The 27,948-nt window shown below is 37.9% G+C and overlaps 1 protein-coding gene across 7 annotated transcripts; it reads right to left on the bottom strand.

Annotated features, from left to right (window-relative positions):
- Positions 1-83: 83 nt before the first annotated feature.
- LOC144634356 (transmembrane protease serine 11D-like) lies at positions 84-27,721 on the bottom strand. Of its 7 annotated transcripts, none has more exons than XM_078493280.1 (5): positions 27,588-27,721; positions 15,848-15,969; positions 2,456-2,662; positions 1,279-1,452; positions 84-705 (listed from the first exon to the last, which is right to left on the bottom strand). In XM_078493280.1, the coding sequence occupies exons 1-5, from the start codon at positions 27,620-27,622 to the stop codon at positions 254-256; spliced, it is 990 nt and encodes a 329-aa protein (XP_078349406.1). In that variant the 5' UTR covers positions 27,623-27,721; the 3' UTR covers positions 84-253. The 7 variants fall into 7 exon arrangements, with proteins under 7 accessions (XP_078349406.1, XP_078349408.1, XP_078349409.1 ...); XM_078493282.1 differs by lacking the exon at positions 27,588-27,721 and adding an exon at positions 18,791-18,870; XM_078493283.1 differs by lacking the exon at positions 27,588-27,721 and adding an exon at positions 16,925-16,959.
- Between the last annotated feature and the right edge of the window lie 227 nt (positions 27,722-27,948).

The raw sequence follows: 27,948 nt of genomic DNA, 5'->3' as shown, positions 1-27,948 counted from the left end.
TGAGACTATAGAGAGGCTGTGGCGTCTAAAAGAGAACTCAGGGAGCTGACCTTGTAATACAATTACACCAAACCATCTTCTACCAAACTACAATTTTTAATATGCTGTATAACAAGACAAGCTTTACTACAACATTGTTATGGATGATCTAATTCTGTGCTGTAAATTTACGGCATTCAAACAAGAGTCGTCTACATAATGATACATCGTATACTACATTGTTACTTCGCTCGTTGCAATACTGTGAAATACTCTAGATCTCTACGTTGCTGTATTTGTTCATCACTTTCTTCACCCACGAAGTGAGTTTAAACATATCAGCGTATACGCCATATTTGTGTGGTCGTGCACATTCGTGGCCCCAGGAAACGATTCCTGTAAGATAAAAGCGCCCACGATCCCCGCATGACAGTGGCCCTCCACTGTCGTATTGGCATGCGTCGACGCCCCCTTTTTCGAAACCAGCGCACAGAGCTCTGTTGTGAATGGTTCCATTATAGGACTGGCCACTATTGCAAATTTGGGGCGGGACCAGACGAACCTTGGCCTCTCGTAAGATGACAGGTTGGGTGCTGTTCCACTGGGTGTGGCCCCAGCCAGTGACGTAACACTCCTTTCCCCAAGGGAATTTCATCCCAGGACGAAGGAGGCAGATTGGAGACACGTAGTCGTCAAAGATGGCTTCCTCTGATAGACGGACCAAGGCTGTAAATTTAAAACAGAAGTTTTCTCATTTATGTTTTTAATACGTTGTCATCACTGATCTGATGAGTTTTAGTGTTTTTTTTTTTTACTTTTTCTTGTATCTTAAGATATTCTTTCCAACTAAATTCTGTTACTTGATCTAAACTAACAGGTTTAGAGGGCTGAGGTGCGGAAAACCTTTGGTCTCGTACAGCCTGTGTAAACACAAAGAGACGTATTCTTCCGCAGCCTTTTGGTCATACTGAAGTAAAGGTCACGTGTTACATTGACTCTGTAACCTGATTGGTCACCATTTGTGACGAAAGTAGAAAGAAAAACTTTTCGTCCTATTTTTTTAAGCAAGCGAAACTTCAAGATTATCAGCTCTTCCAAGCCACTGTGGCGTAAATGGAGAGACATTAGCTACTGCTTTTAACAAGCTATGTAAATGGATGACACAAGGCAATGATTCCTTAATTCGACTAAGTCGTGAGATTGCTTTCAAGTAACTAGATATGTCGAATAACCCCTGACCGTGATATACTCTACAAGATCGCTTAAATGTGGCTAACCCTGGTTCAGAGTGTAACGTACCTACGTCATAATCCGGTGGCGTATCGTAGATTCCTTCGAAGAACATGGACTTGTACTTGGGATGAAGATATATTGCTTCCACTCGTCTCCTCTGCTCAAATACTTCTTTGTCCACTAGATGATGTTCACCAAGGACCACCGTCCAATCGGCCGGGTTTGTAGAACTGTAAGCGTCTAATGGGCAAAGGCAAAATTGTCAATGGATGCTGATCAATTCAAGCTTAGGAAACTCTAACTCCATGGCCTTGTACAACACATAACAATATATTTTTAAAAATACTGACAAATATCTCCGGTTTAATATTGTTTTGTATATAAACGGTTGTAACCAAGGTTTATTGTCTCAAAAGTTGTGCAACAAACAATCAGTTGGGTTCTTGTGAATGATTTTAGTTAGCCAGATTTTTAGACCCAGGGGGGGGGGGGAGGGGGGGAGGGGGTACTTGGGTTGTTAAGTGACGGGGATGATCGAATGGAGGCAAAAATCAAGACCCCAAAAAAATCCTTAGGGCTTACACCAAAACCCAAAAAAATCCCTTAACCAAAAAATAACCCCCTAGAAATCGACAGCAAAACACGTTTGTTTGTACTTTATTCTGTTTATTTGCAGAACTATGCAGCCAAAGCACTACCACAAATCTTAAGATCATTTCAAATACCTCCAAAAATCCCTACTTTAATCAAAAAAAATACTTGCCAAGTTTTCCTACCCCAAAAAATCCCGGAATCGAAAATTTCAAACCACAAAAAATCCTTCTATCATCCCGGTCACTTTAAATCCCGAGTACCCCCATGGATTTTAGACAACTATTCGTAATTTGACAAAACTGATGAAGCACTAGACTGTCCACACAGCCACCCCCTCACACCTCCCGTTTTGCGCTGGCTTCCAGTTCTCTCGTCCTTCTTTCACTGCGTTCATCGATCGAAAAAACACGAAAAAATAGATGGCTGTGAACAGTCTTATGAAGCAAGTCAAGCATGGATTAGCCTTAAATCTGTTGTTATGGTTTTTTGTTAGAAAGACAATATGACTAACTGTGTTAGGTTGATGAACAATTGCTGCGCTTCATGAAATGGATAAAACAACATGGAAAAGAAAATTTTCAAAACCCATCCTATGGTCTATTGTCTAGTGTATGAAGAGAACGGAAAATAATGACAAGCATTCTGTTACCATGGAAGCAGTGAGAAGCTGAGACCACCCAGTGAGGAGAAACGAGTGAGCCTCCACAAAACTGTGTCTCGTTGAAAAGCAGAGCGACTTGCCAAGGCCATGCCCCCTCTGCACTCTGGGTACCTCCAACGATACGGCGAAATAGGGTACTCCTCGTGTCACTTTTAATCTGCTGATGAAACCTGTCAATCCCACAAAATGGGTATCCTAGATAAAAAAAAAAACATAAAAAATTTAGAAAAACTTCAAGAAGCTAAAAACCCGGCAGTGTCTTCAATTGGGTGTAATTCATCACTGTTGAAAAATTATACCGTATTTATTCGATTAAGCGCCCTGGGCGCTTATTAAATTTTTGGACCTTGACAGTGGGCGCTTATTAGAGGTGGGCGCTTATTCGAGGCTGGGCGCTTATTAAATTTTCACCATTTTTAGCAAATAGTACGCTTATTTTGCAAGAAAACAGTGAAAAATAACTAAACGTGAAGATGTACCAAAGCTGAATTTTAAGTGTTCATTGAAAGTTTCTGTAAATTACTAAGAAAGCTCGGTCTTTGGGGTAGTATCTTGGTAGTACTTAGTCAATGTTACTCCTTTCATTTTACTCCTTTTGTGCACTACAATTTTTTAAGGGGTTGGGGTGGGCGCTTATTCGAGGCTGGGCGCTTATTAACTTTTCCTACCTACAGGGTGGGCGCTTACTTAAGGTTGGACGCTTAATCGAATAAATACGGTATATATCTTCCCGTGTGGTCTCTGAGATATCCTGCGAGGCTCACACTAACCAATGCAAACTCTTATTTTAAAGGAGTGTTTGCTCGTAATATATTCTAATAAATTTCTTAACCTTATGTTCTCGTTCTCGGCAAATCCTTTCCATACAGTTTCAGTTATAAAATGCAACAATATGTCCCGAATCCTAAATTGTCTTCTGTGCTTCCAGTTGAATTTGACAATTTTGGTAGATCCGATGGGTCGGTGACAGAAAAGCCAGCTGTATTAACCTTTTTCCGTGTGAATTTTTCTTGTTTATGATGCTTTTCGAAATGTTTCCTTTAACTTGAGAATCGTGAACGCAAAATATCTGAAATAAATATTTCTCCTCGTAACCTTTTTGTCAACTTGAACTGGCCTTATGGAAGTTTCAAAGCAATTCTACTTATTTTGCCAAAAAAAATAATTAACTGGGAATATTCGGTGAAATATTAGGGGTCGGATGTAGCACAACGTTGTCGGTTACCTTAAAAAGCTAGACAGAAAACTGGAATGTATGCTTCGTGACCGCCGTATGCAATCTCTTACTACAAGTTTTTTTCCTCAGTCCAAACCGTCAAAAGTAAAATTACAACCTAAATTAAATAAAAACATTGCTCAGTTAAACCATCGGTTTTACAGTGTATTCCCTAACTAGAGTCCTCTAAAATAGATGTTCCTTATAAATAACTCACCATGGGAAACTTTACCAAAAAGAAGGCAAAAATACATGAGGAAAAGCTCCCTCATGGTTAGGACGAAGAAGCTGTCGACCAACTCAGCCTCTTTCCCTTAGCTGCCTCCGAAGAAATCCATAAATGTCTAAGCAATTGAAACTTTAATATTTTGAGTAAACAAAAAAACGCAACAGCTGCAAGCAGACGATTAGAAAACATTGAAGAACTGTATTTGGGCTTTTATTTAGGTTGGCAATTACCAAGCCAGGAACACTGACTAATCTTCTAATAATTTGCATTGAATTAGGTGCGCAAACACAAAGGTTTCTTTAATTTATAGCCTTTCTAAATAATCACCTTTTAGAAGTACTGTGCTTCTTTTTCATTAAGCCGGACTGTTTTCGTTTATTTTTCTTCCGCTCAGTTTATTATTTTCGTATACAGGAAACTTGACGGCTGTCAGTTATATCACCTTTTCGAGACAGTGTAATAAAAAAGAGTTTCCTAATTTCTTAAAACTCTGGAGACCGTCAGAGGAGCAGGCCGGAACTCTTTTCATTTTGTGACCGCGGGCGGCTGTCAGATTGATTTATTTGTTGTTAATAACTTTCCCTCCCATGCGTTTAAAAAAATAAATCTGTGCAATGAGCGCGACTGTAGATTAAAAGCATAAGGCTCTTTAATTTCTTTAAGCCAGCTTTTGCACTGAGCCGCCGGTTTATTGTATCCAAGGACAGAGTATGCAATCAAGGAATAATAACTGAGATGTAATAACTTCAAGTTTTAATCTCCTGTCTCATATTTGTTCACTCAATGTAAAACCATTTTTTTGCAACTTTTTTTGAAACCCCAAAATAGTATTCGATCAAGGCTTCGTATTTTTTTCTAGCTTTGATGATCACCGAAATGCGCTCTAGAAAGGTACATGTATCAGTTAATTTTTGTATCCCTACTTCTTTTATCTATAAATTTATTCATGAAGCCGGTAAATTAATTTAGGAATGGAGGAAATAAATAATTTATTTAGCCATAGAAAACACTGATCGACCTGCGAAGTCTAATCAAAGTTTCCTGGTGAGAATAAATAAAATAACTTCATTTTTTTGTTTTCAATATTTTCTTCTTAAAAATGTATACCTTTTTAACAGTCTGTTCAATCGGTCCTGTGGGCATGATTCGCTTCTACAAATCAAATCACGTCCGCGCAGATATTCGAAATGCAACGAAATCGAGCTACGGTTCTGTGAAATCCTCATTCTGTAACTAAGTTACAGCATACTTTCCATTTACATGTATTGTTAACCAAACGACAGCACAAGAAATGCTTCTGGCTCCCAGGGTAGAAGAAACTCAGAATAACGATCTAATACAGTTTGTCTATTTAACAAGACTTTTAGCAGTATAGTCCGTCGCCAGACCTTCAAATTCATTAGAGATTACTTCTTGTTATAAAAGGAACTACAGTAGAACCCCTATTAAGCGGCACCCCTTTGGAAAATGGCAACTGCCGCTTAATAGAGAGGTTGGCCGTTATAAAGGGGTTCGTCAGAAATTAGCATAAGGCCATAATATAAAAGGTTTCGATATTTCAATACCAAATAGCGTAAAAAGAAAGAACGGAACCGAATGAAGACGACAATAAATCAGTGTTTGAATGATTTTAACAGCCGTCACTGTCCGCGCTTGTTGAAAATAAATCCAAACATCGTATATTACCTTCTTACTGGCCGCTAAATAAGGGTAAAAACAATAGAAGAACGCTCATCGGGACAGCAGAAAGGTGGCCGAGGCCGCGATTCAATGCTAACGCGAGTCCAAGTGCGCGCTCAAGGCTTTGAGAACTGCAAAAGTTAAATGCTGCGCTTGCGCAGTGTATCAAAAAGATGCGATTGGGCCATTCTCGTTCCCAGAGCCTCCGTTTCTTGCGATGGAGCGTTTTATTGTCCTACCAGAACGGCGTGATTTCTAGCAAACCATTCGTTAGATTTTTAAGAATTTTGCAAGGCAAAATTGTACTTTAGAAAGCAAGAAAACTGCTGGTTACAAAAAATCTGGAATTTAACAAAGGAATTTTTAAACATTCCAGAACAATACGTGAAATTATAAAATAGCGAAAAATTAAAATTCCCTCTGTAATCGTAAAGAATATATCTGCAGTAAAAAATGTCGAAGTGCTACCATTAGCTTACAAACCCAGTCATTATTGTACGAGGCAAAAAAATAAAATTAAAAGAAACCCCCGCACCTGTAAAATGCAATTTTCACAAGCTACAGTGAGTACCAAATCCGTTACAATTCCCGCGCAAATCTGCGTCTGTCGTTTTGGATCTTTAAGAAAACTTAGAAATAAAGTATTTAATTAAGTAGTAGCTGGCAAGAAAAAGAAGAAAAAAACGAATAATAAGGTCCTTATAAGGTGGTGATGTGATGAGATACCGGACCCACAAAACCAGTGTATAGGTTCTCTGTGGGCTATTAATGTGTTGTCAAAATACTCTCTCATACCTGAAACTAAACTTCCAGTGAAAAAAGCCAACAGTGCAAGCATCTCAAAAGACCTCATGACTGTTGCAAGGAACAAAATTTACTCCCGGCAAAGGTGAAATGCTTCCTGTCCGATGATGAAAATAAAGAAGAGTGCCAATAGAAGTGCGAGAAACTGCCTGATGGTCGACGTACTTTCAAATTGGCGCTAAGTTTACTGAACTGCTTCTAAGTTAGCCGCCTTTCTTTTGAATTACTGTTTACATAATCAGATTTACATAATTTTGTGACATTAATGTTCTCCTTTGTTTAATGAAAAAAGTAAATTGAAAAATGGAGCCATTGTACTTGTTAAATGTAACATCAACAATGATTTGAATAAAATCGATATACGACGTTTTTCTATTTAAAAACTTCGTGATTAAAAGTTCTTTAATTAAACTCGATATCTGTTATGAAGCCTTTTGTAATGTATCACCTAAAACACTGCCTTGTGAGCGAGGTAAACTTACAGCAGTGAGACAGAGTTCACCCGGGCGCTAGCAGTAAAAGTTTCCTATTGTGTTCATGTCTTATTAATATTCATGGAACTCTATCAGATGCTCTTGGAAACAAAGCCTCGCGCTAATTACAACTGGGTACCTCGTCAGTTCAAGCTGATAGCTGTTCCAAAAAGAGTATAATCTGCGGTGAAAGTGAACTTCTACTTTAAAAACCGGCGTTCGTAAAGCCACTTCCTATGAACAATCAGTGTTTATCCGTTGAAGAGCTTTCAATATTCGCTCTTCAATTAGTTCTACTGTACACATAATAAAAGTTGGTTTGAATATGATGTTTATATAATGAAACAAAAAAAAATTAATATGACTATTGTACTATTTTCATTTCGACTTACACTGTCAAAACATTCGACAGCTCGATTTCTTGCTTTTCAGAATGGCGCCAATTTAAATTCTTCACCTCTAGGCAATTTTCTACGACTGGCATTAACAACTTCGTAATTAGGTTATATAGATACAAATCCAGAGACGACATATGAAGTTACTCAATCGATGTGAAATCAGTAAATTTGATTATCACCTACTTTATGGTTGACGCTCCGTTATTAAAAGGTTTATGTAAAAAACATTTCCCTTTTTTTGATCGACAGGTTGACATGATACATATTTTACATGTAACCATATTTTTGCTAGCATAACCCAGTGACAGAGTATTAGGCAAACTCGCAATCTGATTGGCTACCCAAGCACGGTCTTATTTTCTATAGACTGCCTTGGGAGCGCGCACAAGTGAAATTGCCGAAATCACAAACAAAAACTATAAATAAACCACTTTCACTGAACTTTGTGTTGAATAAATTGGTCTTAGGGTAATGCTAAAACAATAAGACGGCTCGCTTTCGGTCTCTATCGGCTTTTGACAGTTGGTTCGAGGCACTGTCAGCCGATAAAAACCTCGAACTTGCCGGCGCCTATTTGTTAAATAGTAAATACAGTCCAGGCATGCTGTTCACACACCGTAAACATAGAGTTATCAAACTATGGACTTATCTGAACTGTTTTCAGTGCCGGTTTTAATAGCTAGGCCAGGCAATGATCGTGACCATGATAAATATCGCTAATCAATACTGAAAATAAAACATGTCACTTTTCATATCCGATACGAGACTCTAACATATGTGGTCAAACATGAGCAGACTAATAAAGAGAAAAAAGAAGCAAAATATGTTCGCTACCATCTTTTTCACCGAGCTCTGGTAAATAAGATCAGCTCTTAAACTGGAACGAAAGTAGGTCTGCTCCTGCAGTATGATTCTTATCTCAGTTCGAGATGTCGTTTTACAAATACAAATTCCAAGGTTTGAGAAAAACAGCTTCGCGCGCCAAAGAATTATATTTTTCATAGCCGTTATTACATTAGCATTTTCATTCACGCGGTAAAACGAACAAACGGCGAAAAGCCAATAAGTTGAGTCATGTTTAAAAGATGCCCTTGATGATATCTTCACCGCTTTACAACTTCTGATTCTCTGAGTCCCCCTTTTGAAATCAATGTACAACCGGCGAAGGTCTGTGCAAATTAATACCAACATGACAACATTTTTTGGGGGAAGGGGACGAACTCCAATTGTAAACAAATGTCTTTGAAAAAAACTATCCATAGAAATAGAGAAGTATCTCAATAGTTCTACCACCGACTGTTCAAAGATATTTGATGTTTGGTCTTGATCCAAAGGACGCTATCCGTTCATGTTTTAATTTATACAACTTATGCAGAAACAAACCCGATTACTTCAGTAAGTTCCTTTAGTGTAGCGGCACGGCATATGCGGAAGCACAATCCCTGGAGCACAATTCCGTTTATCTGTAACTACCTACAGTTTGGAGGGTTTCTGTATTTTTCTGACTGGAATTGTTGATAAATGAAAACAGAAGTCGATAAAAGAACCAAAAGAGAACTATCCGGAGTCGTCCTTAATTGATACAAGACAAGTAAGCTTTATAAGCTTAGTTGTATTATGCAGCTGCACGTAGTAGTAGGTGTATATCACGTGATGTGCAACGCAGTGATAACAAAAAGAGTCCTCATGTAACAAGTTTTACATGTGACAGCCTTCTTTTCAAAGAGCTGCACTGCAAGCTTTACCTGTACATGTTTTCTGTTTCACTTAGTAGAGAGTCGAAGCTGAAGTCAGTGACTTTACAGTACATACAACAGATTGTTCAAATTGAGTTGGCGTGGATGAAATTCTAGCACATTTCTTGTTTCTTTGAGTTAGGTTAGTATAAGCAAACACAGCTGACTTTATGATGTCCTGGTGTTAGTGTTTAGATCTAAGGCGTTGCTTTAATTTCATTGTTAGCATGATTTTTTTGTTCGGATGTGGTTTTTTCACTGACTTTTCTTTCTCTTTACAATTCCAGATCAAATTTGCTCTAACCTCTTTTGAAATTTGCTAATCGATTCATTTTTCTTTCAAATAATTTGGTAAATTTTACGGAACCGCAAACTTCCTATCGCCGCAAATACCACAGAAGTCAGTTCCGAATAAATCCTGTAGTAATTTTAAGTACTTTGCATTTCCATCGCTCTTGTTGAAATCGACGCAAAAACTGAAAGTTTGAGCAACACTCGAGTCGCTTTTGTTTTTTTGTGTGAAAATTGTTGAAGATTATATGTTTCAAATTTGAACGAAAACAAGATATTTGAAACAAGGTTGAGATTTGTCGCAAATGTCTTTTGTCCATTTTATTAAAAAAAAACGACGAAAAAGAAAAGAAGCACTATTCCAAAGAAAATACCTTAGTTTTTCTTACACTCTCTATTTGAGGCATCGTCTAATTGGAAAGGAACTTCAAAGAAGTTTTAACTTGTCACAATTTATCAGTGCAATTCCTAGATATATTTCGGTCTTACTGGGTACAGTAATGGTCAGATAATGCATGCTCAGCAAGCGGAGAAGAAAAAAGAGAATAATGCACGCTAAAATATTTACCTTTGTTAGCAGTGCAGCCTTTCTTTCGAAAGCGTTTCGCTGTAGCGGACTTGTAGCAAAGCACCAAAACCAGCAAACTCAGTATCGCATATGACTTCTTCGTGAGATAAAACATGGTATACCTTGAACAACGTCCACCGAATTGTTATGAAGCACAGAAACACCGGCTCAATATATAAATACCACTTACTGAAATCACGGCAGCTGGCTTTGAACTTTGAAAGCAAGTTATATCTTCTTTGTGACGCTGTTCGTATTATCCTTTTAGTTAATTAAAACATAGAAGCTATCAGGCACTGGTTATCAGTTTTTTATCTCTTAGATTATCGAGTCATTGCGAAAAACCGAACTCTGTTTACCAAGCCACTTAGAACAATTTGACCAACAAATGTTTCATATCCGAAAATCATCGAATATTGAAGTACGGTTGAAAATACACTTCAGGTTAAGATTAAGAAAACAATTTGCACAATTTTTGTAAAAAGTTTTGATTAAAAAATAAGAAAAGTGACACTTAAGGGCTACAGAGTAAAAGTAAGAACTTTTAATACCAGCTGCCAAGCATTATCAAACAAATTCGGCTTGGAATAAAAGTTGGTGAAGATACAATTGGGAAAACGTGACATGTACTGCAAATCGGCTATCTATGTTACCTTTCAGTGTTTACGAAGTCAAAGTATCAGCGCCCGAGAACTGACATTCCCGGCCAGATAAATTAGTTGATCCAGTTCTGTTTATATTATAGTATGAAAGTATAATATGTAGCGCTTGTAACGCTCTAACTTGTTTTGGCGCTGTTGAGACCCCACCAGGAGATCCGTCCGTTTGACTTTTTACCACCAGTTATATTTATGATAAGAAATGCAGGGGGGCAAAAAACACTTTCTACATCGAGAGGTCATTCAATTCTGAAACACAGCTCGAGTATTGACGGTGAGAGCTTGTTCAAATAAACTTCAAGTATTAAAGTTGTTATTTGGTCGATCATTGCACAACATGTTTTAAATCAAAACTATTTTGCCGGCCAAATATCAGACCCAAAAATTCACGCGTACTTTTTCAGAAGTTCTTACATGTCTTACCTAGAAGTAAGATGTAACTTAAGGATGTTCGCGCTAATTGTTTATGCGCATCCCTACTGCGCACGTAATTCATGTCGCAACACCATGCCACGCCATACATTGAGCGCGCCCACTGAGTGCGCGCCAGCTTCGCTTGCAATTTGCTCTCTTACATGGTCGGTGACCCCTACTTTTTTCTTAACGGATCACTTTTGTTAACTAATATCTACGTTTTGCGAGAAAATGAAAAAAATCGATCGAGTGGAAGCCACGGTTTAATTCCACTTTTTGAGCTTTCCTTTTTGCCGTACTACAGTTTAAAATGTGTTTTACCAGGGTTAACTTTTACAAAAAAGATGGCAAACTAGGAATTATTTACGCAACAGACACACTTCTACAAAATGTGACTAAGATCGTAAGCCTCCGTTTACTCATCTTCGATATTTTTAATTATAAACCCTGTAAATCATGCTGAATTACATGCGCCAATTTTTCAAAATCAGGGTAGTTTTTCACACGCTTTTCCTCTTAAACGAAGTCGGTGACCCCAACTTTTTTTTGCATTTCTGACACAAGTAACTCATTATCTGGCCGCAGCGAAAAAAATTAAAGAAATCTATCGAGTAGAAAATTTTGGCGCGAACGTCCTTAAGCCCCTATTGTAGAGCATGTTTTGTATTTACGTTGGCTTAGATCAGAGGCTTGAAATGTTTGCTTCACAGCTGTAGGACTTGTTTTTGGATTTTATATGATATTGTAACGTTCTGAGAGTTTGGTTCACCAAATAAAAACCAAATATTTTTGAAACGCAAACTTCCATCCAAAAATCCTCCCCTACCCCCTCCCCTGTATAGAAACTCTCACTGAAATACACTTGAAAGGGACTTTGAGCTTAGGGATTATTTTCGGAAATTTACGGATACATATCTGACAGAGTTGTGTGAAATTTCGAACTGATAGGCCTGCCCCGATTGTGGTGGTAAAATGCTGGAAAGTTGCTTACTGGAATGCCAAAACGTTGCTAAAAAGGGGTCCAAAACCCGGAAAAATGCTCTAAAGCTGCTACAAAAAATCCAAAAAAGTTGCTTTCAATAAAGAAAATTCCCCAAAAATATGCTTATTTCCCTTTGAAGGTAAGCCTAAGCCCCTAGCACCAACTAATTGCAAGGAGAATTGTAAGTTATTTATAAAGAGGCGTTTTTTAGTATGATCAAACAGGGCACACATTTTTTTATTGCTTGATATGAGCACCACAAGTAACTTAGCCTGTTTCAGGCTCTCGGTAGTTATGGGGGCGCGCGCGCGGGTGGCTGGAAAATGAGGCTGGACGTCCTCGTTTTTTTCTCCTCCCCGCGTTTTTTGCTCTCCCCTTTAACTACCGAGGCCTGGAATTTCGCGAACATGCTACAAATAACTGGAATGGGCCTTGATTCAACCTCATTACGTGAACCAATTGGGTACAACTGAAGATCCTTACAACCCTAATGCGAAAGATAAAGTTTGTTCTCGTATTAGAACATTGTCCCATATCAGTTCTAAGCGAGTGAATAACATTATTGACTGCGCCACTTCTAGTAGACCTAGAATTGCAACTTAGGAATTGCAATGGACGCACTGAAATTTAATTTAATAACAAGATGTCGTCTTAAATATAGCTTTTTGTGTTAAGGGATGCATGCATTTTTTTCATGTATGAAATGACTGGTGGGGTCACTACAGCGCAAACTAAACAAGCTAGAGAGTTTTTTTCATTTAGAAATTATATGTGGCCTACAAATCATCCTTCCATTATTTTTCCCTTTTTTTTTTTTTTTTTTTTTTTTTTTTCTTTTTTTTTTTCCCTTTTTTTTTTTTTTTTTTTTTTTTTTATATTTTTTTTTTATTTTTTTTGTTATAAAAGAAAATAGCTATTATATCAAAAAAAAAAAAAATAAAAAAAAAAAAATTTCCTTTTTTTCTTCCCCCTCGCTTTATTCCCTTTTTTTCTCTTTTTTTTTTTTGATAAAAAATAAAGTTGCTGTGAAACCTATTATCTACGCTGGGTCTTACTTACAATACCAAGCGCGAATATCCCAAAATGTTATAGTCGCTGAATGCACTCTTGCTGTTTTTAAACAGACAGTTTCTCCTGTGCATGTCTATCTCGTATTTATTAATTGTGATTTTCTTACTTCCGAGAACAGTCTCTTCTCGGAAGTAAGCGATTAGAGGAGGACACTGAAATTCAGACTATTTTTGCCATTGTCAACTTCCATGTTCAAATGTTTTATTAAGCCACATTTATCAAGGTTTTTTTTTTGGATTTCGCGCATTAGTCAAACCCAGAGGCCCCCAATGAGGTGTAAAACAACAAAAGTGAAAACGCCACTACACTTAGCTTCCCACCAATCCCACGCACGCGCAGTCGTTTTTAGGGGCGATCATGTTTCACCCTTCCCCGTCGGTCAACATTCACGGGTAACCCTCTGACGTCATACATTTTACATTGTTACCGGCGCATGCCCGCTCAGAGACTTCTGGCAACAAACAGTTTTATTGTTAGATGTCACGTGACCTGAAGAAGCCAATAAGGGGCGCGCTGTTGGGGAAAAAGTTTTATTAAAAGAAAATCCCTTGCTGCAGGGGGGGGGGAGGTAAAAAATTTGACCACAGGCTTAAATCATTTTGCTCAAAATTTGTCTAATGTAGCGTACGTAGCACTCGATTTTTTCCTTCGCGTGGCCCTCTCGCGCCTTTCGCATTTCCCAAATGTGCACAACTTGTTGCATTTTGAGCAATTTCCAGACCGAAGATCTCCGAAGACTATCCGAGTGTTGTTCAAAGGCAATACGAACGTTTCCGAAGATTAACAAAGTTTTCCTAGGATTTTCGAGAAACATCTGAAGACGTTTCAACTTTCGGCTCATTCTGCATTAAAACATTACAAAACTCGTCATCAATATCTTCACGATTTTTTGTTATTAAACAAATTTTCCCTTAATATATTATTTAGATACTTCTTTTGCTGTAAATTGCATAAAACTGCTTAGAAATGTTACCTTCAAATGGAAATTAGCATATATTTAGAGAAATTCTCTTGATTAGAAGCAACGTTTAGGATTTCTTGGAGCAACTCTCGAGCAACTTTTATTATCAGAAGCAACTTTTTGGGATTTTTGGAGCAACTTTGAACAACTTTTTGAGAAATAACGGGCAACTTTTTGGGAAATCTCGAGCAAATTGTGGAAAGCCCTAGCTGGATGGGGTCGCATTTTCACGACTGGACTGACTATAATGGGGTCGCCTTTTCAAGCATTTTTTATAGAGTGACTAGAATGGGGTCACACTTTTCCGGGATTTTGAGAGTAAGTAAATTCTTGCAAGTTGTAATTTATAACCTTGAAAATATGTTTCTGTTAGAGTTCGTCTGTTTGACGTGCCAATAGTTGAATAGGTTTCTTCGTTTCTTGTTCGATTATGTCGTTTCCCTCCCCATGTGTCAATTCATTTTAGAATAACTTAGTTTAAAGGATTTATACGGTAGACGCAAAAAGTGACTAAGTTAGGGTCGTGAAAATTACATTTACCCAAAAGTGACTAAGATGGGGTCTATAATTGGCCATAGAACATGACTATAATGGGGTAGGGGTTCTGAGAGGCCAGTGGCACTGACATACCCAACAAAAATTGACCAAAGGGCGGTTTGAAAATTGTGCCAGGCCAGGAGTACTGCGAGCCGTATATTTCTTTGCCGTCCTCCGCCGTTCACAGCTCAATTGTCGAGGAAAAAAAATATTTTGGCAGACAACTGCCTTTAAAAGCGAGATCAAATATACTTGTTTGACGATTTTTTTAAGATTAAGTAATGTTAATTGACAAATCTGTCAGTTTTGACGCTTGACGACGGCGCCTTTGAAGTTTGGTAAAGCTTGACAAAATTTGGTAGATCTGAAAATCCCCGGGCGCACTTGTCTCACGGAACTGGTGACAGATTTTTCGCAACTGAATAAACAAAAATTTGGTGACAGATTATATGAGGTGATAACTGATAACATACTAACTGTTGATGCAAAAAGGCCTAAGAAACTTGCCAACGATGTTTTGCATATTTTTCTGTACATTATCAACCCGTAGAAATACTGGACATTACAACTAAGTGCCCTTTGTGTTAGAGCTAAAACTATGCATGGGCTGGAATGATTCACTTGATGTTTTTTTTATGAAGAAGTTTGGATTTATCTTCATATATGTTCACTTTTTTAAAGCATTTTGCTATATAGAGTCAATAAAATCATGTTTACTGTTATTCCTATCCAATTTATATTGTACCTCTATTGTACCTCTACTACTACTGATGAAGGCAGCACTGCCGAAACGTTTAGTATTTTACATTGAACTTTCCAGCGTTAAACTTTACATTTAATCCAATGTGTTCATTTAAATTAAAGCTGCGCAGGACATTTTCGTTTTTTCGGAATTTTGATATGTCAGCCATGTGTCCATGGTATTAAACAATGCCATGGCAACGTCATAATTACAGTCAGGTCTGGAGAAAAATCGTCAATTTTAACATTTTTCTTTATTGTTTCCAGCTTTTTTAGACAAAATTGTAAGATTTGTTTCTTTTCACGTACATTCTATAAGCATTCTGGCATGATTTTACATCAAATTTTGTTATTTTCTGACTTTCTAAGAAAATTGTGAAATCCGAGATGGCGGGTCCAAGATGGCTGCTCTAATGAAGTCACAGCCAACAAAAATTATATCATCTTGTAGAGTAAGAGAAGGACTTTAGTCTCAATGCAAAATAATTTCGCCGTTCCTTAATAGAACGAAAGCATGGAAAGGGGGGGTTCCTTCCCCCCTACTCCCCCTACCCCCCTTGTACGATGGTGGGGGTCTGAGTTTTTGCTTGTACGTCCGAGGGTTAAACCGATAGACTTACTAGTCAGATCCTTGGCGCGATTCTTGACAGCATCGCGTTCTCGAGAATCCCTTTTAGCAGCTCGAGAAATTGACATCGCCAGGCCCAAAGTTATGAAGAGGGCAACAAGGTACTTCATATTCCTTCAAAAATACATAACAGAAATTGGTAGATTGCCAATGTAGCTTGGAAACAGTATATTAGATGCGTTTTCTATTATAAAATTTCCCGAACACGTTTTTAGCCGATTTTTAGCAGCATAACACATTTCTACCGAGAAATGTTGAAAAAGAGTGATGGAAAAACCTACGCTGAGGGAAATAAGTAGAAAATCCGAACATAAGTCCTAACACATAAGAGTTTGGAATAAAGTGAAAGAAATTATACTTGTTATGTTCAGTGATTCATGATATTTCGTGATTTTTAACTCTGATTAAACTCCGATTATGAACTAAAACAGTGGATAGCGTTGTTGGGGCACCCTCTGACTAGCTACTTAAACTCGGGATATCCTTTGCTATTCACCTCCGAGCAACTTGCACGGGAAAATTGTAATCGTTGACAAGAATAAATTAGTTAAAAATCATCCTTTTAGGATTAATTAATCTCAATATTTAAGTGTATATACTAAAACAACTAGAACAACCTCAGTGTTGGCAGCCAGCACTAGCCACCTCCACTTCGAAAAATAGTAGTTAAATAACGGCTAAATGTGTTTCTGTGTTTTTTGTTTGCAGGTGGGGCGGGGGGGGGGGGGGGCTATCTATTTTTCACATTACATGTAGAGGGGTCGTGACCTATCTTCTATTTCTTGGAAGGGGGTCAACAACTTTTGTTATTCTTGATGATGGATCTTGCCAGCCCACCCCCTGGCATAAATAATGAATGGTCCCTAATACGAAAGTGCAGCACCTTTCTACTAACTACGCATTTGTAAAATTCCACGTTCTACTGAATGGAATAAACCTTGCGCTCCGAGCAACGTTTACGTTCTAGAAATTCTTCATAGCCAACTAAAGAATTGATAGATTTAAAGTTAAACAATGATCTGCGCCGTGCGAGTTTAATATGCCTTAATAATACTGAGATGGTACTTACCTGACTGTTGATTGTCTTCACACTGATGGATCTCGTTTTTTACCGATATCAATGCATTGAAATCGTCACTTTTGATTGACGTCCAGTTTTACTAACCAATCACGCTAACTTTTCGCAGTGTTTACGAGAATATTACACATGCGTTATGCAAATGAGATTGTGAAGCAAACTTGCCATGTTTCAATAAAAGCGTTTTTTAAAATTGTTAGATTGAACCATTCTAAGTCGACGATACAAGACAGCCCACACACAAAAATTGGTGAAACGTTTTAATTCGCTTAAACGATTGGCGAATTCTTCAAAATCGATCTTTGCGTGATTTGAAAGGAAATTATGCAAATTACGTTTCTCGTAAAAAGTTGGACCGCTTTTTAGAAACCTTGTAAATTATTTCGATCTCGATGTTTTCTTATGAGGAGTTTACAAAACGAACACGATCTGTGAAAATCTGTAGGCGTTTGAAGTATAAAAACTATAAGCTAGATTAATTCACTTTTAACTTATCTAACGGGACGCAGTTAAGTACCCTTTGGAATCGACATTTGTGGCTTTCGTAAATTCAATTGTGTTCAGTTAGTTGCCTATGAGTTTGCATCTTTTGTTTTGGAGACAGCTTATAAGACAGTTTGAAAGACCATTAGTTCGGTAACATTTTGTTTCCATAAAAACGTTCTGCAACAAGTTCCGTTATATGTTTCTTGCAAGTGTCATTTCGAAATCATGTACATTTATACGATAATTTTAACTCAAAACAAAATTTCAGGAATACGATCATGACCATCGCAAATACTTTTCGAACAAAAATGATGACACTGATTCAAAACAATTGAGCGTTTGGAATATGCTGGAAATCCGGTTTGTTTACTGTTTGGTGATGGTGTTTCGGGTTTACTGATATAGGATGTATTGAAATTACGTGCAATTTCTGCTTTTTAGCCAGGGGATATGGGAAAACACATTCACCTCCTCAACAACGACAATTGCTCTCACAAGAATGCGAAGGTCTAAAATGGCCATATATAATACTATTAATCTTTATTTAATTTAAATCAGTAAACGAAACATGAATTGGGCGATTTTACTTCTATTCTACGAAGCAACTTAGTAACTTTTACGTTCTTTCAATTCAATTGTGTTTATATCTATTCTCCTGTTATCCTTCGATATCAAGTCACTGGCCCTAATAGCTTGCGATATCACTCATCGGGAGACTTTGAGAACAAAGGACAAACTCTGCACATTATTGCTGTAGTTCCCAAGTAGAATGTAGCCAAACAACTCACCAAACTTGAAACAAGAACATAATATTCGAAAAAAAGCAGATTGTGTGCGACTTTTACAATGGAAAAGCTAGCTTATTACCGCGCCAAAAACCTAGTTTCCGCAGGCGCTTTACCAAATGGTTTACGTCTCGTACGCTCTCGAAGGTTCTTTGTAAAAAAATTCAACAGTTGTCCTTCACCAAGGCTTTCAACAATTCCAAACCGACAAAATTCGACAATTCAACGATTCTTTCATTACAAAATTAAGGGAAAGAGGGCATTCGAGATAAGAATAAAGGAAGAAGTCTAACCGTAAACACGTTATTTTCAACTCCCAAACACCTAAGATAGCGAGTAACCTACCAAGAAAAAGAAAACCTAATGCTATCAGACGTTTTTTAAAAGGAGTTCTAAGCCTCATTACTAACTTCGCACTTGTAAAAATCCGCGTTCTACTGAAAAGAATATACCTTGCGCTCCGAGCAACGTATACTTTCAAGAAATTCCTCATAGCCATCTGAATAATTGATAGATTTAAAGTTAAACAATGATCTGCGCCGTGCGAGTTTAATATGCCCGGTAATAATACTGAGAGGGTACTTACCTGAAATGTTGGTTGTTTTCACACTGATGGATCTCGCGTATCAACTTTAAACGATATGAATGTACTTAAAGAGTGTTTGCATGGAAATGGTAATTTTTGATGGACGTCCAGTTTTACTAACCAATCACGCGAACTTTTCGCAGTGTTTACGAGAATATTACACATGCGTTATGCAAATGAGATTGTGAAGCAAAGTTGCCATGTTTTCAATAAAAGCGTTTTTTAAAATTGTTAGATTGAACCATTCTAAGTCGACGATACAAGACAGCCCACACACAGAAATTGGTGAAACGTTATAATTCGCTTAAATGATTGGCGAATTCTTTAAAATCGATCTTTGCGTGATTTGAAAGAAAATTATGCAAATTACGTTTCTCATAAAAAGTTGGACCGCTTTTTAGAAACCTTGTAAATTATTTCGATCTCGATGTTTTCTTATGGGGAGTTTACAAAACGAACACGATCTGTGAAAATCTGTAGGCATTTGAAGTAAAAAGGTAAGGTAAAGTCTGTGTCCGAGCCATGAGGCTCATACAGCCGGAGCTTATCCCAGTTTCCGTAGCATTAAGCGACTAGAAGTATTGCTACTCCCCCCTGGAACCCCCCAGCAGTTAATTCGCCGGTACCCATTTATACACCTGGGTGGAGAGAGGCACTGTGAGAGTTAAGTGTCTTGCCCAAGAACACAACGCAGCGCCCCGGCCAGGCCTCGAACCCGGGCCGTTCGACTCGGCGTCGAGCGCGCTATTATAAACCATTAGGCCACCACGCCTCCCACACGAATTCTTTAAAATCGATCTTTGCGTGATTTGAAAGGAAATTATGGAAATTACGTTTCTCATAAAAAGTTGGACCGCTTTTTAGAAACCTTGTAAATTATTTCGATCTCGATGTTTTCTTATGAGGAGTTTACAAAACGAACACGATCTGTGAAAATCTGTAGGCGTTTGAAGTATAAAAACTATAGGATTAATTCACACTTTTCACTTATCTAACGGGACGCAGTTAAGTACCCTTTGGAATCGACATTTGTGGCTTTCGTAAATTTAATTGTGTTCAGTAATTTGCCAATGAGTTTGCATCTTTTGTTTTGGAGACAGCTTATAAGACAGTTTGAAAGACCATTAGTTCGGTAACATTTTGTCATCCTAAAAAAGCACTAAAAATGCCATTTTAAAGTTTAAAAATTCATAAAAAAATAATAGACGTGTTTTGACTTTAATACCAAACACGGGGGATTAAATGAAACAATTCGTCTTGGGATACAGTTGGTTACAATACAATTGGGAAAACGTGACATGTAATGCAAATCGGCTGTCGATTTACTTTTTAGTATTTACGAAGTCAAAGTAATCAGTAAGAATATGTTATATTTAGCGCTCGAGACCTGACATTCCCAGACAAATCAGTTGATCCAACTCTTTTTATATTCAGTATAGTACGGAAGGATGATTTGACATGTAATTTCTAAATGAATAAAACGCTCTAGCTTGTTTTGGCGTTGTCGATACCCGTCCGTTTGATTTTTACCACCAGTTATATTTGTGATAAGAAATGCAGGGGGTGAGGAGCACTTTGTACATCAGGCATTTCATTCTACTCTCCGGCGGAAAAGCAGCTGGATTAGTATCGAAGGTAATTGTGGGCTTGTTCAATAAAGTAAGTTGTTATTTAGTCGATCATTGTACAACACGTTTTAAATCAAAACTATTTTGCCAGCCAAATATTGCAATAGCTCTTAAGAAGTAAGATATAACTTAAGCCCCTATTGTAGAGCATGTTTTGTATTTACCTTGGCTTAGAACAGAGGCTTGAAATGTTTGCTTCCCAGCTGTAGGACTTGGTTTTGGATTTCATTTGATATTGTAATGTTCTGAGAGTTTCCTTCACCAAATAAAAATCAAGTATTTTTGAAACGCAAACTTCCATTCAAAGTTACCCCCTCCCCCCTCCCTCGTATAGAAAACTCTCATCGAAATACACTTGAAAGGGACTTTAAGCTCAGGGATAATTTTCAGAAATTTACGGATACAAATCTGTGCTTGTAAAATGATGAAAAGTTGCTCACTGGAATGCCAAAAAGTTGCTAAAAAGGGGTCCAAAATCCGAAAAGTTGCTCGAAAGTTGCTACAAAAAATCCAAAAAAATATGCTTATTTTCCTCTGAAGCAACTGATTGCACGTGCAGTTTACGATAAACTTGATAGCGAGTGAATAACATGATTGACTGCGCCACTTCTAGTAGAACTAGTATTGCAACTTGGAAATTGCAATGGACGCACTGAAATAAAAAATTTAATAACTAGATATCGTCCTAAATTAAATAAAGATTTTTTGTGTTAAGGGGTGCATTTCTTTTCATAGATGAAATGACTGGTGGGGTAACTACAGCGCAAACTAAACAAGCTAGAGAGATTTTTTCATTTAGAAATAACATGTGGCCTACAAATCATCCTTCGATACTTTAATATTAACAGAACTGGATCAACTAATTTATCTGGGAATATAGTCCTGTAGTGTCATTTTTCTTTTTTAATCTAAACCTGAGGTGTTATTTCAACCGTACTTCAATGTTCGATGCTTTTCGGAAATGAAGTGTGTCTTTGGTTTCTTTAATCGAAACATTTGTTGGTCAAATTGTTCTAAGTGGCTTGATAAACAGAGATGAAAGAGTTACTAGTGCCTGATAACTTCTATATCGCAATTAACTAAAAGGATAATACGACTTCACAAAGAAGATATAACTTGCCTTTTTTGCTTCGCGCTCTCTTTTTTTCTCTCGTGTTCTTTTGTGATGAAAACTAACTTGAAGTTGCTGTGAACATCCTATTATGCTACGCTGTGTCTTACTTTCAATGACCAATGCGCGAATATCCCAAAATGTTACAGTCGCTGAATGCACTCTTTGCTTTTTTTAAACAGACAGTGTCTCAAACAGTTTTTGCCACGTTTTCTCCTGTGCATGTCTATCTCGTATTTATTAATTGTGATTTTCTTACTTCCGAGAACAGTCTCTCCTCGGAAGTAAGCGATTAAGCCAAATTTATCAAGGGTTTTTTTAGATTTTGCGCATGGTAAATAAAGGTGACGGGCCTACACGACTCCTACGTTCGTGACATTTGTAACCTTTGCCGTTTTATGTTGAGTTCGGTCTTTCGACCTTTTTTTTTTTTGCTTCTGACTTCTTTCTGAGGGTACTGTTATTATTTGGAGGCTTTATGTATTGAATAGAGCCGTAAGATTGTGGCCATTTAAGTGTGTAGAGGTCATTAGTCCGCGCTGCGTGGTTTCCGTTTGTAGAGTTGAATGACACCTCTAAATCTGTACTCTGCCACATGTTGTGCTAGTTCAGTTTGTTTTGGCTCAATTATATTTGCAAGATATGCTTTAGGCTATCAAAATGTTCGCCCTGGAAGGACAAGATCTGAAATGTTCCGTGAAAATGTAAACTACTTGCATTTTATTGACGCCGGGCCCGGCATTTTAATCAATACTGTTGCAAGATGTATTGTCTTATCACGGATTTATCTTTTGTCCGGCTTAGCCAGACACTGTTTCAGCTTTTCTATGAAAAAGCTGAAAGTTGGTTTTAGAGAGACATTATGTGTTGTAAAGGCTATTCTTCTTGCATTATTTTTATCGAGCGCTCTGTCTTTCAAGCTCGATTTTTAGGATTTTTAACCTCCTTCGTTCGTTGCGTAATGTTGGCACCACATGATTCAAATATAAATTTGAAAACTTTACGCGCAAGTCCTGCTGACTGTTTTGCGTTTTGTATATGCCAGACGGTACGGTAGTAACGAAAACGAAGACCCCGAAAACGAAGACCTAAGACCTAAGACCCATACGAAAACTAAGACCCGTACGAAAACTAAGACCTAAGACCCATACGAAAACTAAGACCCATACGAAAACTAAGACCCGTACGAAAACTAAGACCCATATGAAAACTAAGACCCATACGAAAACTAAGACCCGTACGAAAACTAAGACCTAAGACCCATACGAAAACTAAGACCCGTACGAAAACTAAGACCCATACGAAAACTAAGACCCGTACGAAAACTAAGACCCATACGAAAACGAAGACCCGTACGAAAACGAAGACCCGTATATACGAAAACGAAGACCCGGCCAAAACCAGCGTTACCCAGAGTTGCGTGACATTAATAATAATGACAGAATACGAAACAACTTTTTAAAGACATGTTTCGGCATGACTTATGCCATCTTCAGTTTATTGAGAATTTAAAATCTAGGGCTATATATATACCCAAGCTACAAATACAAAAATAGAAATGTATACAAAGTAAAATTACAATAACAAAAGATAACGGTAAAGCCGTTACAAAGTGGCAGGTACTGTCTGGTACTGTCTAGAACAGTAATTACTCACAGTGTGAGCTTTAGACCGTTACTAATAGAACAAAAGATTAAAATAAAAAGGTGTTGACATGCTGCACTTGAGTGTTTAAATCTGGTTTTAAACTATTAATGTAAAAGGCCTCTTTTAATTTAAGAAAATAAACGGTTTGAGCAGAATCCAAAATTTTAAAGCAATCAGATGTGTATAAATTTTTGCAATTAGATGAACTGTTAAGGTGTTTAAAAACATGTGAATTTTTGTCAGTTAAAGTATGCTCTTTGATCCTTGTTGAAAAATGACGGGAAGTCTCGCCAATATAACGGGAGTTACATCCCGCACAAGTAAATTGATAAACAACAGAGGATCTAATAGCATCAGGAATGGGATCTTTAAAACTGAAAAAATTCTTTATTTTAAAAGAGGAAAAAACTAACTTGATGTTTAAGTCGCTGCAAAAACGCCTAGATAACTGTTTAATTTTTATCTGGGTTATATTAGAAGTCATGCCGAAACATGTCTTTAAAAAGTTGTTTCGTGTTTTTAAAATTAGTAATGACAGAATAATATTGAAGCAGACTGAGCGTACTAAGAACGTACTACTGATCAAAAGTCTAGACTTGATCGAAAACTAAAACCTGACCGAAAACGGTTGCTTCTGCGTCACAGAAGAGACAGCCAAAGTCCCCCAGCAGTAATGCACCGTATCGAAATCTTCTCGCGCACAATACTTGCTTAAATAAACTTCGCTACCCGATTATTATTTCTCGCTTTACATCCGCGTAGAAGGGTGCGGAGAGAAAAAATTAATACAGGTGTCAAAATGTACTAGCGGGAAACTGTGCCGATCTATCACCTCTTCACATCTGCTGAGCGGCAGTCTTTCGACTCTACTTAACCTAGCTAAAATCGCCTCCTTAAAATACAACTGACAGAGCATAGTGCCCTTTCTAAACATCTTTGAGGCGTCAAAATAAATTGGACGACCAAATCCAATTTTACCGAACGGCTTACTTTGTACAAATTTATGTCACGAAATAGGAGTCTGTGTAGGCCTGTCATCTGTTTTTTGCTTAGTAAATAAAGTTTTTGTTAGTGCTTCTTATGTGTAGTCATATCAATAGTGGCCTTTCATTCATTTGCCGGGGCCGACAGGCGTACTTGCCAAGATGTTTTAATTTTACTCATGTAGCGCGTAGCGAGGCGTACTCACTTCAAAATGTAGGATTTCAATGAAACTTGATCGATACGTTCTCAGTACTCGTCTGCTTCAATATTATTCCAATCCAACACTAATTCGTAGAGTACAAACATCGCGCAAAACGAGTACAAATGTCACACGATATTTGACCACATTTGTACTTGTCTCATTTCCCCGACCAAAAGATTAAAAATAGGTCACCAAGGGTGACATGAGTCTAATGCCGTATGGCATAGTGATACAGATTGCGCGGTTTTCGTAAGCCGGTTAAAATTGGTTAGAGGTTTGTGTTCGGGAGTTTAATTTAAAATGCTTATAGCAAGCTAGGGGCATCGTGGATGATTATGGATGAAAACGAAACAGTCATAAATGTTATATGCTTCACAAAATTTAAAGTATGAACAGGAGTTGATGTTACTTCTTCCGTATTGTCCGTAAAAGCAGAAACGATTAAACATTTGGACAAGATTGCGTGACGATTTACAAAAAGCATGTTCATTAATAATAATAATAATAATACTTTATTTATATAGCGCTATTTCTATCTCTAACCAATAGCGCTTTACAAGTTATTTACAATTAAAAATTAAATATCTATATTAAAAAAAGTTACAATTTGTATATAATAAAAAGAATAAAAGATCAATAAAAGAATTAAAACGAATAAAAAGACTAACTAATTCACCTAAGTTAATTGTAAAAATACACTACAACAAGGGTTGAAGAACTTCACATCGTTTTCTTTCAGATTTTTTTACCATTTTGATGATGACTCTTGAAACAGATTTTGCAATAGAAGCACTTGAAATAGTGACTGTTACTCCATTGTAATGTACTGTAAGCACTTAGTGACAGATTTTCCTAAAAACGGGTGTAAATGCTCACGTCAATATAATGATGACCTTTTGAACGCTGGAAACTAGGCAATTATTATCGAGCTACCATACACAGGAGCGAAGACTGTTTATCATGATGTACAAATTTCGCGAATCATCACTTCCATATCAATGTAACCATTTTATGATTTTTCTAGCTGTAAGAAGAACTTAAGATCTCTGAGAGTCGTAAAAGCATGAAATTCGATTTCAGTGTATGGCAAAGGCCGGGACAGTGTAATACTGCAAAGCGGCCAAACAAACGCATTTTGATTTAGTCGCGTAACTTGATTTACATTTATCCATGTACATCTTTTATTTTTGAAGGTTTTTGTTTGCACTGTAAAGAAAAAATTGGTCAAAATTCGAATGACTTAAATACAAAAACCGAGGTAAAGTTTTCTATTTTTAAAAGCAAAATACATATTTGGTCGCATTGTGTAAATAAACGCGAGTCGCCGTCGAAATATTTTTTCTCAAAGACGTCTTGCTTTTTAAGCAAGACGAAAACACAAGTGCTTAACTGAACTGAAAACGAAGATTTATTTTCACAAAAAGCTTACAAATGTCTTAACTGGAAAATTATTTCGTCCTGTTCAAGTGTTGAATAATCGTGACTTGAGAAAGAACTTTTAATTATGCGTGGGAACACGTGTCGCTGATTGGCTGTTTTTAATTGAAACTAATCGTGCGTGTCCGTACGGAGTCCGTTCTTGCAGCTGATCATTGTTTTCTACATTACAGCGAACGATTATCGATCCCGAACCATTCCCTTGGGATTGCTAACAGCTTTTTTCATATAACAAAGAGTCTAATGCGCATGCGCAAAGCGCACGCAAGCATTAGATTCAAAAACCTTGGCAAGTCATGTGTGACCTAGGCTCCCGCAGTGCTATCAGAATGGAATTTTCAAAAGGAACAGCATCTTTTCATTCCGTTTACGTGTTGAAGTAACTGTAACGTTCCATTTGTCGAAAAATTCTCACCAAAAACTCCATGTAAATGTAAAGCGCTCATTGATTTTCGATTTCAGTAGTACGTTCTTAGTACGCTCAGTCTGCTTCAATATTATTCTGTCATTATTATTAATGTCACGCAACTCTTGGTAACGCTGGTTTTTGCCGGGTATTCGTTTTCGTATATACGGGTCTTCGTTTTCGTACGGGTCTTCGTTTTCGTATGGGTCTTAGTTTTCGTACGGGTCTTAGGGTCTTAGTTTTCGTACGGGTCTTAGGTCTTAGTTTTCGTACGGGTCTTAGTTTTCGTACGGGTCTTAGTTTTCGTATGGGTCTTAGGTCTTAGGTCTTCGTTTTCGGGGTCTTCGTTTTCGTTACTACCCAGACAGTACTACTCCTAACCCAGAGGCCCCCGGTGAGGTGTAAAACAACAAAAGTGAAAGCTATGAAATGAATATATGAAATTCATATATTTGTACTGAGGCAGAAGGGCTCCTGACTGCGGATATACATTTTAAGCAAATGAAACATCATCGCAGTAATGTATTCAACTTTAAAAGCAGTTGAGAAAAGCAAGCCTGAAAAAAAATCAGGCTTGAACGAGAATCGAACCTATGACCAATGCGATACTAGGGCAGCGCCACCGCACTTAGCCTCCCACGCACGCGCAGTTGTTTTTAGGGGCGATCGTGTTTCACTCTTCCCCGTCGGTCAACAATCACGGGTAACCCTCTGACGACATAAATTTTGCAATGTTACCGGCGCATGCCCGCTCAGAGACTTCTGGCAGGAAACAGTTTATTTTTAGATGTCGTGTGAAGCCAATGAGGCGCGCGCCGTTGGGAAAAACGTTTCAGTTTTACAAAATCTCTTGCTGGGGGAGGTAAGAAATTTGACCACAGGCTAAAATCGTTTTTCTCAAAATTTGTCAAATGTAGCCTACGTAGCAGGCGCCCGTGTAGTTTTTGGGAATTTGAAAGGCGCGAGGCTGCGAGACGGTCACTCGATTTTTTCCCCTTGCGTACATGTACATGGCCGTCTTGCGCCTTTCCAGGAGCCCATCAACTGGCCTTTCCCATTTCCTAAATGCGCGCCCAAAAATACGCAGACAATGTCTAAGGTTCTGTTAACATGGAGGTGGAGGACCCCGGGTAGCTGAGGTAAGCTGCATAGATGGGGTAACCCACCAGTCCATATAAACTCTCATTTTATCTTGACCACGTGTTAGGTGGGGTAACCCGCCGAGGTGGGTTGCCCGGTCTGCTGGGTAGGGTAACCCTCCCAGCCGGGGTCCCGTTTCTCCCTGTAAACGCTTTAATGTGGGGTAACCCGCCTACCCGGGGCCAATCTGAATGTGCGCCAAATTTGAACCACACAAGATATGGCTGCCTAGGACTACAAACCTGGCAAGCTTTTTATAGCTTCGATGTAGCTTCATCTGCCCGATCTGGAATGGCACTGCGAAAGGGGCTCTCAAATGTGAAAAAGTGAAAGTGAAGCATCAAGTGTAGGCCTGAGGGAGTCTTACGCTTCGACTACAACCAACGACGACTTCAACAACTGTTTTGACTGCTCTGCTGAATCATCTATAAATAAAAAAAAGCACAAGACGAGAGTCCTCCCCCGTAAAAGATGTAAAAGATTACAAAACGAAATGCGACTTCAATGGAATTTATTTTGAGGCCGACCTGGCTTGCATGTTTACGAAAATATGTCATTGTTTGGCCGTCAATTTTCTCATTGACAAATTCATGTTCAGTAACT

This window comes from Oculina patagonica, chromosome 13 (genome assembly GCF_052425735.1).
Source record: "Oculina patagonica isolate OP01 chromosome 13, crgOcupat, whole genome shotgun sequence".
NCBI lineage: Eukaryota > Metazoa > Cnidaria > Anthozoa > Scleractinia > Oculinidae > Oculina > Oculina patagonica.
The sequence above is the reverse complement of the archived record's forward strand: the minus strand, read 5'-3'. Positions and strand labels throughout refer to the sequence as shown.